The 20,085-nt window shown below is 34.8% G+C and overlaps 1 protein-coding gene across 1 annotated transcript in view; it reads left to right on the top strand.

Annotated features, from left to right (window-relative positions):
• Positions 1-3,755: 3,755 nt before the first annotated feature.
• LOC133332574 (zinc finger protein rotund-like) overlaps positions 3,756-20,085 on the top strand; it is a gene marked incomplete at its 3' end in the record, with an annotated part of 58,175 nt that continues 41,845 nt past the window's right edge. The window contains exons 1-2 of the mRNA XM_061540947.1: positions 3,756-4,223; positions 7,600-8,253. Coding sequence (XP_061396931.1) covers positions 3,756-4,223; positions 7,600-8,253 — 1,122 coding nt within the window. The remainder of the gene's footprint in view (positions 4,224-7,599; positions 8,254-20,085) is intronic.

The following is a 20,085-nucleotide window of genomic DNA, read 5'->3' as shown; positions in this document are numbered from 1 at the left end:
CTAATGCCTGCTAAAAATAGTTCAAATGATTCTAAAAACCGACAAAGAGAGAATACGGTATGGTATGTTAGTGTTTGTGGATACAAATACTATTACGAAGTTGGTGTAAAATGTTTGGGAATTTTCTATTGGTTTTACGAAAACAGATGTCAATCACGAAAATCTGTGCGGTGTAAATACTTCAATTATTGACACAGATAATTGAGTTCCAACAAAGAATTCCAGCTTGGGTTCGACTGGGATTGGAACTGTGATTCCTATAGCATATCAAATATTGTCCGCGCCTTAGTGTTCCACATTTCTGATGTATGCCAAGGAAAAAACTATTAACTAAATAATCATAGAATCCAACATAGAATTTCAGCTTGGGTCCGACTGGGATTGGAACTGTGATTCCTATAGCATATCAAATATTGCCCGCGCCTTAGTGTTCCACATTTCTGATGTATGCCAAGGAAAAAACTATTAACTAAATAATCCTGTGCAAATTTGTCATTTCCAGCAAGTTAAAACAACATTTAGTTCAGGCCGACAGAAGTGCACATTTCACACATGCGCATTATCGGTCGAGGTTTTATACCATTTTAAATTTCCATACTGAAAATGACACGAGACCTTTGCATATATAGAGAGAATGTGTTATATTCTGAGCATGGGCGATATGTCGCGATATTTGCACCCTCTTAATCGATTAGAAGTCAATAGTTCATTTTTCTTGCCCTGGCATATTTTCTGATTTATTTTTCCACGCCGTAAACATTTTCGCCATACTATTCAAATTTGGTTATTTCACGCACTGAAGGCTTGGTTTATATGGTCCCCTAAATATTGACCCATGATTTTTAAAGCAGCCATTCTAAATAATTGGCCAGATCTCTGTGTAAAATTTGTGACGTTCGGTTCACAATAATGTAGCACTAATAAAGCAGACAGAAATATAGCTTTCTCTCCATTACATCCCCTAAATACCATCTGGTAATCACTTAAATTTGTAGGTGTCCTTCCTACTTCCTGTAAAACTTCGTAGTAATCCGCGCAAAATGTTCACCTTCTAGTGTAGTAACTAACTAAATAACTACGTAGAAATCTGTAATTATGCTAGTATAACTGCCACATCTAAGTACATACAAGAATATAATTGGTATCAATTTAAAGGTCAAAAACTTCTCTTGGATATTCTATCAATCTGGTCTTTGTCCGTCAGAAGTATATATATATATACGCCATAGTCTAAGTCTAAGTGCATTTGACCAGCTGAATATTGACCTATTATTATGAAAAGAGCCATAATTGTTCCTTTGTCAGATCCCTTTATCCATGCTAAATTATTGTTGCTCGGTCATAATTGTGGCCAAATACAGTCTCCAAAATATTAACGGATCACTACCAATACCAATCGGGGTCTTTCTTGATCCGATCAGAAGCTACATACTTCGGTTCGATATGATTCGTCCAAAACTGTGGCCTATAGTGTGTTTAAACATTATAATGGACAGACGAACGAACACATATGTCTAGTTCGAATCAGCTAGTCGAGATATGATGATCCGTATATTTAAAGGTGGGTTTATACCAATATTTCGCGTCTTAGCAAACTCTTGGAACACGCAAAGCTATAATACTCTTATATAATTGTGTAGGGTATACAAATGCTTGGATTAGTAGCACACAAATTCAATTGCGGTATAACCTTTTTATGTAAGGCCTTTGTCAACATTGAAGAATTCAATAACATGATTTTGGATAAGCTTCATATCCATAAGACAGGATGCTGATGTTTTTGAAATACCGTTCGGCTAATGCAAAGCTATTTTTATATCGTTCCCACATGGTATTATGTCTTGTGCATGTGTTTGTAACAGGCAAAAGGAAACGAGATAGACACATGGTTCCTTTTGAGAATATGCATAGAATCAATTTCTGAGTCGATTTATGCATGACCGTCCGTTTGTCCATATTAAATTGCAAACAAAGTAAAGGTCACATTTATGATCTGCATTGAATTAAATTTGACACAGCTCCTTTATTTGGGCCAAGGACCCTATTGAACTTGGGACAAATCGGTTCAGATTTATATATAGTTCCCATATATATTTGTATACCCTTCATCACACTGTGGTACAAGGTATAATGCCTTTGTGTATATGTTCCTTCTGAGAATGTGCATAAAATCATTCCGACCGTCTGTCTGTCATGTAATTTTGTGAACAAAGTACAGGTCGCATTTATGATATGATTTGGATGAAATGTAGCACATGTCACTAATTTGGCCCAAAACGAACCCTATTAAAATTGAAGATAATCGGTTCAGATTTAGATATAGCTCCCATATATAGTTTCGTCCGATTTTATGTAAATGGAGCGCCATACTGCCAATATTGGTCCGATTGAAACAAAATTTTGAACTAGGTCCATTTTGATGTATGCGAAGTTTTGTTGAAATTGAAATTTAGATATTGTTCCCATATATAGCTTCCTCCGATTTCATGTAAAGGGTGCACCGTACTGTCAATGTTTTATTACAGGTTGACATCTGTGAAGTTTTGTTAAAATCGGTTCAGGTTTAGATATAGCTCCCAAATATATTTTCGTCCAATTTTATTAAATGGCGCACCGAGGAGTCTATGTTTGTTCTATAGTCACAAAATTTAGCAGCTGGTATGGAATTTAGTCTAGAATGGTTGAGTTTGAAATCTGTTCAGATTTAAATATAACTCACATATATACCTAAGTCTCATTTTATGTAAATCACGCAGTTAATTTCTATATATATTTCTTTCGATTTACACGTAAAGTTTTCCATAGATAACGTTTAATTTAACTTTTGTAGCAAGTTCGGTATAACCGAATTAAAATAAATAAAAACAGAAAGTTGTGACCGAACAAATAGTTCGATATAAAAAAGTTCGTTATATCCGTAATTCCCAATAAGAGTAAAGATTTGTATGAACAATACGTCTTAAAACATAGAGACCACGAATTTTTTTCGTATAGAATAAGTTAGCTATAACCGGTGTTCTCTATAATCGTACTCGACTGTAGTTTTACATACCTATATAGATCACGTATATAATTTTGTTTGATATCATGTCAGTGGTCGGTTTTATATCATGCTATATTTATTCTATCGACAGGTAATTCAACAGGATTGTGGAATCACAATCATGAATTTAGAACCATGATAACGCACCAGAGCAACCATTGATCATTGCGATTTTTTGATGAATCTTCCATATATATGGGAGCTGAATCAATTTCAACAAAACTTCAGATACGTCATTCTCTCCCTGATTCAGTACGCTGTGCATTATTTTGTCTCATTCGTTCAGATATTGTGGGTGAACTATTTTGGAATCGGACATACCTATTTTCAAATTCAACAGGGCTCGTCCTTGGGACAAATAAGTAGACTGTGTCGAATTTTATCTCATAAATACGACCTGTACATTGTTTACAGGCAGGCGGACATGCATTAATCGACTCAGAATGTGTCTACAATTACATATATATTATAAATTTCCTCACATTTTACATCAATACTCGTAATTTCGTGGTTTAATATTCATGCAATAAACATTCTAACTTATACAAAAGAAACGGAAAAATATGTGCTCAAAAGTTTACAGAAGCTGAAATCGGAATCCAATATCAACACAAACACATTATATATATATATATATATATATATCTGAAAATAAAAAAGCTATTTAAAAGTAATAAAACGCAAATTAACCCATCAATACCAAAATACCACTATGATGTCACCATATTCGGAAAACTCCAACACATCACCCAGTGAAATTTTACCCCAAGAATTTACAAAATTGCCCTTAAAACTATCCAAACCGACAGCAATGCCACCAGCTTCACCATTCCTTATGCCAGCCGAATTCTATAAGAATTTATTTGCATCGGCTGTTTTGCATGCCAACAGTGGCAGTAGATCTGATGCTGCCACACAACATTTGCAATATAATGCCAGCCATCAACAACAACAACAACAATTGTCGCATTCAAGTAAACACATCGATGAGGATACGCGTCATTTTAAGTTTCCTCATCAGACACCTGTTGCCGCTGATGTTGGAAGCAACAGTTTTTCACGCAATTTTTTGTTATCCTCATCGTTGGTGGCAAATGCAGCTGCAGTGGCAGCAACCATATCTGCTGCCGAAGATGCCACAGAGACGACAAAGAAGTTTTTACATTGCAACGAGAAGAAGGTAGAGAAACAATGTAGAATATTCAATTGTGTTTGTTTTAATGTGTGTGTGTGTGTGTGTGTGTATGAATGTGTTTTTATTGTATTGAAAGAAACTTGATGCATATTTTTTATGTTTGTATGTAAGTGGTACAAAAGGAAATCATGTTAAATTATTGGCTAATTGGTTAAAAAGTGTATTCTCTGCTTTGTAAAACGGATTTATGAAGTATTTTCAAAACATTTTGTTGGATGTGAAATCTGTAGAAATGCTTATCTAAAGACTTCATATATAATTTTGAATAAAAGGTTTTGATTTTGAGAGAGAGAGAGATTTTCACATCATGATTTATAGTAAGTTGTTAAATAATGTAGGGTTCCGTAATTTAATTCGTATATAACCACTCTTTAAAACAACATATGAGGGAGCAAACGTCTGACATTACAGTGGTACCATTTTCTCAAAATGCTATAGACAACTGACAATAAATTGAAGGAGCATTGATTGACCACTTTGCAGTAATTTAATGTGGAAATTCCTGTACTAAAAAACTGGTAAAACTTCAGCTTATACCAATGAGACCCCGTATGACCTATGAACCATATTGTGAAAATGAAATTCGGAATTAAGAAAATTTCAAATATCGGCAATTAATTCAATCTGTACAGTATTGTGCAGTATGACGAAGGCCATTATATATTTCCCTTCTAATAATCGGTGGCAAGATTAGGATGTAGGATGTACAACACATATAGCTCATTATTTTCGTGTTTTAGTCGGTAAAAAAGCCGATAAAAAAGCTCAGGCAGGATATTTTTAAAAAGTCTTTTAAAGTACCGCGATAGTATTTTTTTCTTAATGATGTATGACATAGCGACATAGTTGTACACCCACAATAGTATGGCTATCCATCATCGAAATCCGTTTCAGACTATCTAAAATCGATTACAAACTTCCGTCTGTCTTTCTATCTGACTAGTGCGTACTATAATATTATCGTAATATTTGTTCAAACTTAAACCAACTTAAAATGTTCAACAAGTGAAAAACGTTAAGTTCGGCCAAATCAGATAAACATTTTAATATAAAAAGGGGGTTATATGGGGAATACCAAAAAGGGGGCAAATATTAATAATTTTTGGAAGGGAGATTTGTTACCATATACGACTACAAAATACCAAATTGCAGCAAATTGCTCAAGAACCACAAAATACCGAAAATTGGGGTACCCTTATATGAGGGCTATACGAAAAAATGGACCTATATTCATAATTTTCTGTGGAGAGATTTGGTATCCATTAACAACTTAAAATACTAAATTACAGCTAATTCGGCGAAAAAATACGATCAAAACCCCCAAAAAACAGAAAATTCGGAGGTACCTACCTATATGGGGGGTAGTGGACCGATATTTATAATTTTTAGTGAATATATTTGGTACCCAATAAGAACCCAATGTAGCAAATTTCAGCGAATTCGGTTGAAAAACGCGCTCAAGTACCCCAAAATACTACTCTTATATGGGAGCTATGCCTAAACGTGGACCGATAAGCCCATCTTCGAACATGCCTGCAGACAAAAGACGACTCCATGCAATTTTTTGGCGATCTATCTCAATTCGTTTAGACGATAGAGTGATTACAACAGACAAATAGACGGGCATGGCAATATCGTCGCTGATCAATAGAGATGGTATTTACCGGGTAAATACCCAAGGGGTGGGTAAATACCCATTTGCGGGTATTTATTTGGGTATTTACTATATTGACTCAGTAATACAACATCTTACACCCTATTTCCGGGTTTCTGTTATCAAATCGATTTAGAATATATAGTTTTACGATACTTTAAAGACGTGGGTAAATACTTGGGTAAATACCCGAGTTTTTACCCGAAAAATGGGTAAAAACTCATTAACTGCCGAACCACTTGACATAGGCGGCCAAAATTTTGCACACATATTTCTAATGACAAAGCAAATATAGAAATCCAACATGGGGTCCCTGGGTCCAAGTTTTGATATAGCCCCCATATAACCGTATCTTCCGATTTAAGGTATTTTTTGCCTATTAGACACATTTTACAACCAAATTGGCTGTAATTTGGCACAGAGTGTTCTTTTTGGGTACCAAATGTCCATGCACAATTTTACGTATGTAGGTCCACGTCTACTGGTAGCCCCCATACAAAGGTACCCCTATTTTGAGTATTTACCCAAAAATTGGGTATAAACTCACTAACTGCCGAACCATTTGACATAGGCGGCAGTTAATGAGTTTATACCCAATTTTTGGGTTTCTGGATTTCTTGGTGGGTATCATTGTTAGCCAAGTGCGGTTTTTCTGCAGTTTGTAGAAAGTGGGCAATTCTTTGTCATTGTGCTTCTGTATTACCGGTGCAATTAGTGCTTTCGTGAAGCATTTGAAGTTGAGCGAGTTGCGAATTAAGTAGGGTTTTGCTATCTGTTGTGTTTGCAGCTTTTCTACGTCGAGTTTCCATTATGTACCTTCCTGCTACATAAAGACGCTTGCGAACCTTGACTGCTACAAGGAAATGATCTCTCGGTCTTCAGGTCTGCTCATCTTTGACTTCGCTGGCAGCATGGTCGCATGCGAGACTGACGTAGAATAACTTCCAATTCCACTACTTAAACGTGTTTTAAAAATCTGCCGTGGCGACTCCTCGGGAGATAAACGTCCACAATTGAGATAAAAGAAGGACCATGATATACTATAGCTTTGCCATATTAAAGCCAATCAGCCAATCGGTTGCTTGCCATAATTCATCCTCTACGTCACCCATAATACCGAAAATCGGAATTGTAATTGCTGCTAAAACCTTCAAAATGGCGATACCCCTATATGAAGACCAATTTGGTTGAAACACGTACCCAAATTCCCAAAGTATCGAAATTTAGGATGTACCGTTATATGGGCTCTAACCTAAAAGTGAACCAATTTGGTTACTTTTTAGTAGGAAGATTTCTTACCCTGTAAGAATCCGAAATTCCAAATTACTTATTTTCTTTTTTCACCAAGGCCCTGATAAAGCTCTTAAAGATGTCCTTATAAATTTTCTTGAGTTTTATTTTTAAGGAGCCAGATTTAGATTTAAAGAAAAGACCATTAAGAAAATGTCATAAAACAAGCACTTCTTACCATCCATATTACACCTTTCAACTCTTTTGCTACAAATCTTACCTACGAAATCTAATGAAATATAATAATCCGATTAAAACTGCTAACAATGACCTTTAACTTTTATTTCTCCCATGAGAATAAAAATTATAATCATTTAAAATTTAAATAAAGACATAAACTTATTAATTTTTGCATTGTCTACACTAATTGTTTACTTAACATCTGATATCTATCATCTTCTCTCTCGTCTGTTACAGAAACCAACAACAAATTATATCTGGTCAACCGTAAATTCGGAAAGTGAAACAAATAATAATAACAGTATTGAGCCAACATCAACAACAACGTTAAATCAAATACCAATTAACGGTACACCATTAACGGGTAGCGCGGCAACACCGCCCACACCTCCCCCGGATACACAATTGAATTTAGAACAAACAACGAAATCTGTCTATCACAATCCGCATAACTCCTTGAAGACAATTGCAGACAGTGGACAATTAATACAAATTGCCAACCACGAAGACGAAGAGGAAGAGGACGCAAGCGAAACAATTCTTAACGAAAATAGTCGGCGAGGAGTTGTTTCAACAACGTCTGCCCATCACTTAACGCACAAGTCGACAAATAAATCAAAACATTTAGCGCAGGCTGCTGCAAATACAGAGCACGGTCAGCATCATCATCCATTGAGCAATCATCATTCCCATCATCATCATCAGCATCATTCAACTCATCACGGCAGTAACAATAGCAGCACCATGCCCATAGGTGGAGTACAAGGTCAAAATCCAACACAAGGTTTGGTGCATTGGATGAGTGCCGTAATGGCAGAGCACATGACCGGACAGACGCATCATGACCCAACGGCGGTCGGCATGCATTATATGTGGAATGGCAATGTCGATGTAAGTAGAGACAACCAATTTACTTCTCATTATTAGTTTTCTTATTTCGTTTCTTGTAATACTGAGGACCGTTCATTTGCAATGTTAATTTATTACTTATTAATTATTATTCGTCTTCTCCAGTCTTCATTGAAAGTTTGCTTTGTTAGCAAAAACAAATATTCTTTGTTTTTAATTTTGTCTTGTCCTTTCATTTTTTCTTGAGTTTTATTTTTAAGGAACCAGATTTCATGTTTACTTCGACATTTTTGTTCGTTTTCTTTTCAAATTGAGTTCAATGTCCGGTTTCCGGTTTTCTGCTTTGTTGCATATTTCTTAGGCCAAAGAGGGTGTAGCAAATTCGGTTCTTTTTTCCTTGATTTCTCTTTTTTCTTAATTATTTTTTAAAGTTTTTACTCATTGTTGTCCCAATGAAAGTTCAATATAAGAAAATTAAACACATTTAATAAATTGAAATTAAGAATGTTAAAGTTAATATCAGCATTTCGGAGTCGAGAGACTTCTATATTCGGGCTCTAACCACATGTTTACTCCACTTCCAGAATCCAGAGTGGACACTGATTACGCTGTGTCACAAATTGGAGCTCATAGTCAGGGGTGATGGAAAGTTCCTCATGGGAAGGAAATATTTTTGCGAGTACCCAGAAGGACAGATTGATAATTGGTAATGTTTTTGAGATACAGCTTGTTGCTTCTTGATATTTTAACTGGGAACAAACCCTTAATACCCCCCAATTTTCAGTATTTTGGAGATTTTTATACACTCAGCTTTATGGCTAATAAGAGTACATAAACTTTTATACGGCAAAAATGTGCCTCATCGAAATTTTGGTTTTAGACCTCATATTTCTTTGGACTAAATCCGTTTCAGACAATTTGTAGTCGATTTACAGATATCCGTACGTCGGTCCATCTTTCTGCCTGGCCGGCTTGTGCTCACGATAAATCTCGAAGATAGCAACCGATTTCATCAAAACATTGCACATCGTAATATTTCTTCCAACTTTAGTTCCAGTTCGAAGATGGAGGATATCCACTTAAACTTTATTTTATAATAGCATGCAAACGGACTCTCCGATTTTAACGAAACTTTGACAACATATTGTCTTTGCCAAGCCTAGATAACGTCCAAAGGTGGGACCTATGGGTCCACTTCTTCTGGTACCTCCCTCACAAATGTTGAAAATTTTCAATAATTTTAAATCTGAAACCAGTAAGGAAAGCAGTAAAGTGGGACGGGCCGACTATATGATACCCTTCACCACTTTGGGTATATTCAACAGATGAATCCTAACAGACGTTGAAGGACCATAAACACAAAAATTGATCCATAAACATGTCATTCTGCAACATATACTAAATTTTTCATTTGGTCAGATATATATATATATATATATACCAGCAAGGAAAGTATATGATACCCTACCCCGGGGCCGACTATATGATACCCTTCACCACTTTGGGTATATTCAACAGATGAATCCTAACAGACGTCGCATTTTAAAAGGACCATCAAAATGAAATTGGATCCATAAACATGTCATTCTGCAATCTATACTATTTTTTTCATTTGGTCAGATATAGAAGCTATATCTAAATCTGAACCGATTTCAACGATTTCAGGAAATTTAACACACATCATTCTAGACCTAATTCATTACATTGTGCCAAATTTCGTGCAAACCGAAAGATATTAAGGGACTTTGGTACACCATTTACCTTAAATTGGACGAAAATATATATGGGAACTATCTGTAAATCTTAACCGATTTTCACGAAACTTAGCATACGTCATTCTAGACATAATTCAGTACGCTATGCCAAATTTCATGCAAATCGAAAGGTATATAGGAACTTTGGTGCACCATTTACATAGAATCGGAAAAAATATATATGGGAGCTATATCTAAATCTGAACCGATTTTCAGGAAACTTAACACACATTATTCTATACTTCATTCATTACGCTGTGCCAAATTTCGTGCAAATCGAAAGATATATAGAGACTTTGGTGCACCATATACATAAAATCGGACGAAACTATATATGGGAGCTATATCTAAATCTGAACCGATTTTAATCAAACTCAGCACACACAATTCTAGGCCTAATTCATTACGTTGTGCCAAATTTCGTGCAAATCGAATGATATATAGGAACTTTGGTGCTCCATTTACATTAAATCGAACGAAAATATATATGGGAGCTATATCTAAATCTGAACCGATTTTTCTCAATTTCAATAGGGTTCGTCCATGGGCCAAATAAGTGACCTATGCCAAATTTCATCCAAATCGGATCATAAATGCGACCTGTACATGGTTTACAAAAATACATGGACGGACAGACGGACATGCGTAAATCGACTCAGAAAGTTATTCTATGCATATTCTCAAAAGGAACCATGTGTCTATCTCGTTTCCTTTTGCCTGTTACAAACATATGCACAAAGACATAATACCCTTTACCACAGTGTGGTGAAGGGTATAATAATGCGAACCGATTTCAATGAGACTTGCCAGAGATTAACAGCCTGTTTTTGTAAAATTCCAACCGAACGAATTCGAGTGACTTACGACCAAACATTTATAAATGTTTTCTAATTCAAAACAAAAATAAATAATTTTCAAAACCAAGGAGTTTGGTCGTAAGTCACTCGAATTCATTCGTTTGGAATTTCACAAAAACAGGCTGTAACTTATATTAACTACAGTTCATTGTACGAAATTGTGTGACAATCGGACAAACTTTGGGTATTTAGTGCACAATTTACATAATTTTACATAAAATCATTCTAGAACAAATTCATTACGCTGTACCAAATTTCATTCAAATCAAAAGATATATAGGGACTTTGGTGCACCATTTACATTAAATCGGACGAAAATATATATGGGAGCTATATCTAACTCTGGACCGATTTTCAGGAAACTTGACACACATCAGTCCAGACCTAATTCATTACGCTATGCGAAATTTCGTGCAAATCAAAGATATATAGGGACTTTGGTACACCATTTACATTAAATCGGACGAAAATATATATGGGAGCTATATCTAAATCTGAACCGATTTTTCTCAATTTCAGTAGGGTTCGTCTTTGGGCCAACCAAGTGACCTATGCCATTCGGATCATAAATGCGACCTGTACTTTGTTTACAATTTAACATGGACGGACAGACAGACGGACATGCGTAAATCGACTCAGAACGTGAGTCTATGCATATTCTCAATAGGAACCATGTGTCTATCTCGTTTCCTTTTGCCTGTTACAAACATATGCACAAAGACATAATACCCTATACTACAGTGTGGTGAAGGGTTTAATCAGGTGAATGGAATACCCGAAAGCCGAAATTCACCAATCCTAGAGCAAGTCTTAAGATGGGACCTTTTGGTCAACTCCTTCTGGTACCTCCCCCACAAATGGTCAAAATGTTGAATATTTACAAATTCAATATTAGCCGTGTGGATTGTCCGATTTAAACCAAACTTTGTACAACCTATTATTTTGAGCAAGCTTAGATTATATCCGAAGATGAGACCAATTGATCCACTCCTTCTCCTACCTCCGCCACAATTTGTCAAGAGTTTCAACATTTATTAATCCAATATCAATTTTGCACAACCTTTTATTTTTTACTTACCACCTAGATAAAGTCCTAAGTTTGGACCCGTCTGGCCACTTTAAAAAAACTTGTACACTTTATTGAAGCGAATTGAACAATTGATTTGATCAACATACATAAAAACCCTCTTTCATTAAAACATATACCTTATATTATTTTGGGGAAAAAGAAATCTATTATTTTTATATGAACTATAGGTCTTTATTTAACCTACTTCGGAATTTCCGATTTGTGCAAAATGTGCACCATTTTCTTGTATGATTTGTTGATTTGTTCCCATTTTAAAGGCAACTTCAAAATTCGTCTCTCATAGACAGTGTTGCCAATTTAGCACTTTTAGTGCTAGATTTAGCACTTTTCGAACACGTCTAAAATGTTTGATTTTCAAATCTTAAAAAATGTCAGGACATATGTAAACAAGTAAAAAATCTTAAAGTTCGGCCGATCAGAACTTCTTATACCCTCCATCATGTGGAGCGTATTAAAATATTCTAAAAAAATTACTGGGTACTACATTTGGTGGCTACATCATTTTTCGTTGGAAGAGCTTCAGCTCGATGTGGAGTTGGATCATCAACCGGGCGCTCGACTCCTCACCAAGGAGAAAGTGAAGCTTTGCAGCGGATCTTCGAATTGGTATCGGCGGATTGGCTTCAGAGTGCTCATTGTGTACTCTGAGCTTTCCCAATGGTGCTCTGGTCGACGCTCAATTTCGACACCCAATGGCGCATCATGGTTTAAGCCGTTAGGCGGGAATCATGTAAAATCCACAGGATTCATAATCGCATGCTGGTAGGTTGTTTATTTGGTAAAATGAAAAGTCTTTGTATGGGAGCCATGTAAAACTCACGAACCTAATCTGAAACTTTCTGGAAAGAATTTTTCACTGGGAATCCGGAATGTCAGATTTAGCCACATCGGCAAACATATTTTTAAATAACAGTCAATTCGGCGAGAAAAGGTTCTAAATCTTAAAAGGGCGCAAATCGGATGGAACCCCTGTATGCATACCTTAACCTTGACAATTTTGTGGGGTTTTGGGGAAAACCGGCTTTAATAGTTATAAGTTGGAAAATTTGATACACTCACGAACCTAATCTGAAACTTTCTGGAAAGAACTTTTTCACTGGGAATCCGGAATGTCAGATTTAGCCACATCGGCAAACATATTTTTAAATAACAGTCAATTCGGCGAGAAAAGGTTCTAAATCTTAAAAGGGCGCAAATCGGATGGAACCCCTGTATGCATACCTTAACCTTGACAATTTTGTGGGGTTTTGGGGAAAACCGGCTTTAATAGTTATAAGTTGGAAAATTTGATACACCATTAAAATCAAAAGTTTCATATTATAGTCAATTTGATGGAAATACGTGCCCGACGCTATTTCGTTTTCTAGGGCCTATCACGAAACTTAGACTAACATTGATAATTTTCGGTAGGGAACTTTTTACCTAATGAAAATCAAAAATATGAAAATTACTGCCAATTCTACTAATTTCTCTTATACAAATTTTAGCACTTTTATTTGGCACTTTTTAAAATTTTTTTGTACTTTCTAGCACTTTTTTAAACAAAATCTAGCATTTTTTATAAACAAAATTTTGGCAACACTGCTCATAGAAGTCCTGTTGTCTATTTGCAAAAAACTCTAGTAGTCGATTTTCACAATCCTCCCTAGATACCAATTTTGTATCATTAAGAAATTTTGCAATGCAAGAAAAAGATGTTAATCGCTTGGTGCCAAGTCCGTACTGTATGGCGGATGCATTAAAACTTCCCAACCATGCTGCCTACAGTTGTCTTGGTGGAACACGAAAGCTCTCCTGTTTGCCAATTTTGGCTGTTTCTGGTCAACTGCTATCTTTAAACGGTCCAGTTGTTGAGAGTAGAGATCAGAATTTAGCGTTTGGCCATATGGAAGCAACTCATAATAAATAATCCCCTTTTAGTCCCACCAAATGCATAGCAGAACCTTCCTGGCCGTTAGTCCTGATTTGGCAGCCGTTTGAGATGCTTCACCGCTCTTTGACCACGATCGTTTTCGCACAGGGTTATCGTATGTGATCCATTTCTCATCTCCAGTCACCATCCATCCGTTTAAGAAATGGGTCTATCTCATTCCGTTTGGCCAAGGCTTCGCAGAGGGAACTTCGATCCATTTTATTTTTTTTTTCTGTTAATTGGTGCGGCATCTCCCAAAATTTCGTAATATTGTGGAGTTTTTCAACGAAAAGAGGTAAACATCGCCTTAAAAAAATTATCAATATTCCACATCTTGGTATATTTTGAATTTTTGGCACATTTTCCAAACGAAATAACCAGAATTTAGTGTTAGATCTCCAATCACATAATGTAAAAAATTTCGGTGTTCGGTAAAATGGCTGCAATTTTATACTTTTGGACACGTTTTTGAACGAGTCCAATCCAATTGAACTTAATCCAATCTTTTATTAATCTTAGTGATTTTAACCCACATATCGTCCTTTTAGGGAACAAATTTACTCTATTGTTTTAGTCTTTACAACAACGAATTTATACTTTATTATGATTCGAACTGAACTGATATAATATTATAAGACTTAAAATTAACAAAAGCTCATTGGCATTTCCATGTTTCATGTCTTCTACCATTTAATTTTTCTGTACACATTATCTAAGTTTCCTTCTAAGTATTAATCTTTATGACGATGTAAACAATAATTCTTAAAGTATATTTCCGTAGGTCGTTGCCTTGCACACACCTACAATATGTCTACAGAAAAAAAGAAAGATAGGTGGACAATGAAAATAGATGGATGTTAAGATTGAGTTGTACAAAGGTGGAGGTGGGAATGAAAATGTCTCATTCCTTTCCCCTGATGGTGGTTGATTTACTAGTTAACGATTATTGTCGCATCATGGTCTTGTTCTCAAGGCAAGATGGATGGTTGCCAAGGACATTCCACTGTTTTTGTTTTTTTTTTTTCAATTTCTACAAGACCCTTTTTTTTTTTTTTTGTTTAACAAAAAACGAAAAAGGCTGTGGGCGATTTACAGTCAGTTTTTGGCGTTGTGGTGATGTTATCATCTAATAAATTAAAAAAATACTTGTCTTGGGATTTCTCTTCAAATTTCAAGGATTTTCAACCCAAAAAACAAAGTGTCCATTGTCATGACACTGTTGTTGCGCGTTGTTCGAGGGTTCTTTAACATTTCCTTATACGACAACGAAGTCCAGTTTTGTGTGGCTGCTGTACCACTCCCTGGTGCAGAATTTAAGTTAATTAATTTCTTTTTGTTTATGCTTTTTCTTTCGTATTATAATGAAGTTTGTTAAGGATATTTTGACGATATATAAAATTATGGTTTGTGTTGTTGTTGTTAAGCTCAGACTGAGTTTGATGAATTTGTTGATATATTTTCGTAGGACAAAAACCTCAAAACGACAGACAACTTGAGTAAGACAAATTGATTGTGCCAAATTTATATAATGCGGGGACAAAAAGGGAGAGGTGGAAATTATGCCGTCTTGATTTATATATATGGGCAATATTGCCAATTTTTTAATATTCCATTTTCAAAAAATCAGCTTTTTTGTTTTTGTGGCACATCAATGATTTTTGGTACACATATAGAGAAAAATGTTCTGACTCCGAAACCGTTCGCGATCAAATTTTTGGTTGATGCGCGCAAAAGTTATCGAGGTTTTAATTTTGGGCATAAGAAAAAAATCTTAAAATTACGCCGTTTATTATATTGACCAAAAACGTTGATATATATCTTCCTCCGTAAAATAACAATATGAATATATTATAATAATCACGATAAAGTTACACATATTCGCGAAATATGAGAAAAATAAAAAATATAAAGCAGATTACATCAATATTTTCAATATATTAATGACATACACACACCTAAAAAAATAATTTAAAAATATCTACATAATCTAAACACCATGATGAATCAAATGATATCAAAATCACACAAGTCCGTGTAGCGGTTTCTAAATCAAAGCGACAACAAAACAAAATATTGAGGAAAAATATTTGCTTTTGGTTCGAAAAAATAATGTCATCATATTTATTTTTTTAATTGTAAACAAGAAATTTCAGAAAAAAAATGTTGGGGTTATTCTGCTATTTTACCCGAATTTCGCCGAAAAATTGACATATATAATAATAATCACTTTTTGTGTATAAGTATACGCCTTGCGGATTATATCAAGACCCTTCCGATAAATCTTAGAATTCTATAAATATGAATAAATCTTAAAATAAAATAATATTATGAAATATACATTTTAAATTGCGTGTAAATCGCGTAATTCTCAAAATCATTTGATGCGCATGCGGTTTCCATGAAGTACTGAAGTTTATCTTCCAATCCATATATATTTTGCGAAATTTCATTTGACGGCTAAGATGTGCCACACGTTACATTGAAGTACCCAAAAAATCGTAAAACGCGAATAATTTCCGAAAACTCCATATGCCATTAACGCGCATCCGTTTTCGGTGTGCACCCTAAAAAAATACATCGATCTATACCATTTCAATGTGGTCCATTAAGAACCATGGATGTGCCAGCACAATCTATTTTTGAGATAAATTGCGTACATCTCTCTTTCGGCTGACGTTTTTAAAGTTCTCTTTTCGAAAAAGATCAAAATCCGTATGAGGCCATTTGTTGAAGCGGAAATGATACACAGAAAACGCAAGTAAATCCGCGATATTTGCAAAAACATTTTTTGCCAAATTTCGTGTTTTTGGAAGTCCAGTTCCCGCCGTTCTAGTAGATGGATTTTCACGAAGAAGATTTTATATCATCCGAAACGTAAAAAACCTTATTGATCGCGGGTACCCATATCATTCAGTTGACAAATCTAAAAATTTGGCCCGAAAAATAGGTTTTTTAGAAATTTGATCGCACAAAATTCGCACCTTCGGATGAGTATTACTCTGAAGCTGTGCATACTACATACACAAAATACATATCAAATTACGCAGATTCGCGAGTACAATAATCTTATAATCGATGTTTAGAAAATCCTGTTTGCGTATTAAAGCTAGAAGTAAAATTAGAAAAACACTCAAAATCGAGCTTCAAAATGTCAGCATCATTTAAAGGTAGATGCAGTTAAAATTTTGAAAAATGATACATAAGGGGCGTAGTCCCCATTTTGTTGGCTTCTAGTTTTATTTTGACACGAAGACCGTGCAATGAGTGCCTTAGTCACAAATCGATAGAGAACATAAAAAAACTGGTTCGCCTCAACCTGTTTTTACACATTTTTTTACATTAAAGTAGACACAGCTTCCACCAAAATAAAGTTTGGAGGTCAATATCATGAACAGTTTGCAACGACAGATCAATTAACCCAAAACTATTCACTTTTTTGCATATGCTTAAGTAGTTCCCGAGTTATAAAGGTGTGAACCTCCGCTTCAGCTATGTTAAAAAATTGGCAATATTGCCCATATATATATATATTCAATATATTTCGTTGTAATTAAAAAAAAAAATTGAGAATTAGGGCGTTAGAGAGTCATAGTTATGGACTGTCTTAATGGCATTTTTCTAGTATCGTAATAATTCAATTCTGTTTTTTATACCCTCCACCATAGTGTGGAGGGTATATTAGTTTTGTTTTTCCGTTTGCAACACATCGAAATAATCATTTCCGACCCTATAAAGTATATATATTCTTGATAAGCGTAAAATAAAATTGTATCCAAAATTTTCGAAAAATTTTGTAGCTAATACTATGAGTTCTAATTGGGTAACAAATATTATGAATATAGGTCTATTTTTGCCGGTAGCCCCATATAAGGGTACCCCCGGTACCTGGGGCTACCCTTCTGGGTATTAAATTTCTGGTAGCCCCTATATAACGATACCCCCAATTTTCAGTTTTTGGGGGTTTTGACCGGATTTGTTCACCGAATTATCTGTAATTTAGTAATTTGAGTTCTTATGGGGCAGCGAATCTCTCCACAAATAATTATAAATATAGGTCCATGTTTTCGGGTAGCCCAATATAAGGGTACCCCCCATTTTTGGTATTTTGGAGTTCTTGAGTGCGTTTTTCAAACGAATTCGCTAAAATTTGGCATTTTCTTATTGGGTAACAAATTTATCCACTAAAAACTAAAAATATAGGTCAGTTTTTTCTGGTAGTCTCCATTTCAGGGTACCCCCAATGTTTGGTATTCTGAGGTTCTTGAGCTCGTTTTTCAACCAAATTCGCTGTAATTTGGTATTTTGTAGTCGTATATGGTAACAAATCTCCCAACCAAAAATTATTAATATCCACCACTTTTAGGGGTAGTCCCCTAAAAGAGATATAACCCCCTATTTATATTAAAATAGATATCTGATTTGTTTCGTGTGTTGCAGTTGTCCCCTCATTCTATTCTGAATATTCGTTACTGGGAATATTCAGTTTTTATCCTACAAATACAATTTAGCCATTTGTTGTAATCATTCCGCCTTCTAAAGATATCGTGATAAAAACTCAAACCTGACAATAATAAAGTATATCGGCAGACATTTAGTCATGTCCTCCAAATAATGATAAATGATTAAAATATTGATTTCAAAATTGACATATACCGGTCATTAATTAGGCTTAGCCCTCATATAATGATATCACCAAATATTCGCTACTCAATATTGGTCCTCCTTTAGGAATTGCCTCATATAACTTTGTAATCTAAATTGCAATAGTTCGAGGATTTTATACTCTACTATGCGTTATCAGTATCTGACAACGTTTTATTGCAAATATCTGTCCGTATACCTATGGTGGAGGGTATCCAAAGTTCGACCTGTGACAAATCCACACCTTTCAGAATTTTAGGGATTCAGAAACTGTTTCCAACTGATATGTCTATAATTTCATATTGAGTGTTCTTAGCTGCTGAAATATAGATTTTTGTACGTTTTGGGTTATACATTTTTTTCGGAAAAAGTCTCTGTATAAGTCCACTTTATCCCCTGTATTGTGATCCCGGCCATTATTCACTACATCGGGTGTCGTGGTAGAATAATATAGTAACTGTGGATTTAGAAGCTTAATTGCAAATACGTTATGGTGGAAATATTTGGAATAATTGCATTCAAAATGGCGGTATATCTAACCTCTAGTGGGCTCAAAAGTTTACCTGTTTCCATAGTTTTTTTTTTTTTTTTTTTTTTTTGTAATATCGATTTTGATCGGGTCATCATAACGCCTTGTCACTTGTTTAATGCATCAAATTTTAAGTGACAATAATGTTGAGCATTGGTTGTGTTTTGGAATATCCTCTAATAAATCCATAACGTCAAATTTTAAAGATAAAAAAGTTACGTTTTTAAAGTACTAACTTTAATTCTACATCGAATATTGGTATTCAAAAACTCTAAACCCATTTTTTATATATTTTCCGCAACAATTAAAAAAAATAGATTTGACATTTAAAGTTAATCGCATTATTTATTTTCGGGTATTATATTTAACTGACAACCATGTATGGAACATATTCAGTTCAGTTGTTGTTGTCGATGTCCTTTTTTGGGATAGACCGGTAGTCCAAATACGCACACTTGGTAATGACAAAAAAGGGTTCGTCTAAGATGAGGATGCTCGTTATGCATTGTTAATTAATCATGTCAAGCATACTTTTAGGATAAGTTAGCAAGTTAGCCAAATGCACAAACAGGACAGTGTCGCGTCAGTCAACAAACTTCCGCATACGTAATTGAGTGGTAATGAGTGTGAATTTACACATTTTTTTTATTTAAAGTAATAACAGAACAACTTTATAACCTTTTGTTGAGTTGACAATTGCATATGGGTAATTTATGATGTTCAACATGCTAAAACATGTTTTAATAACTTATGAATGACAAGTGCAAAAATTATAGGATTTTGAATTTTTTGTTTGTTTACTAAATCACTGCGTGCAAGGTTTGATGGGGTTTCGAAGGTTCGGAGAAAGAGTCATGAAATTTTATGACATATTTACGTTAAAAGTGTTTCTATAGCACAACATTGAAAAGGGTGTTTGAATTCACTTCGAAGATATTGTTTAACATAATCATCAATTTTCAGTAATAATAAGAACAATTTGTAATTTTCGAATAGAAAATTGATTATAGTATGACAGATATCTAAATTAGGGTATTAAAATAAATTCATTATTGGCTATAATTACATCCTTATTTTCAAAAGGTGTCTAT

Source organism: Musca vetustissima, unplaced genomic scaffold (assembly GCF_032173495.1).
Source record: "Musca vetustissima isolate MV318-11 ecotype Yass unplaced genomic scaffold, APGP_CSIRO_Mvet_v1 utg32822, whole genome shotgun sequence".
Lineage (NCBI taxonomy): Eukaryota > Metazoa > Arthropoda > Insecta > Diptera > Muscidae > Musca > Musca vetustissima.
This window is presented reverse-complemented; position numbering and strand designations above follow the sequence as displayed.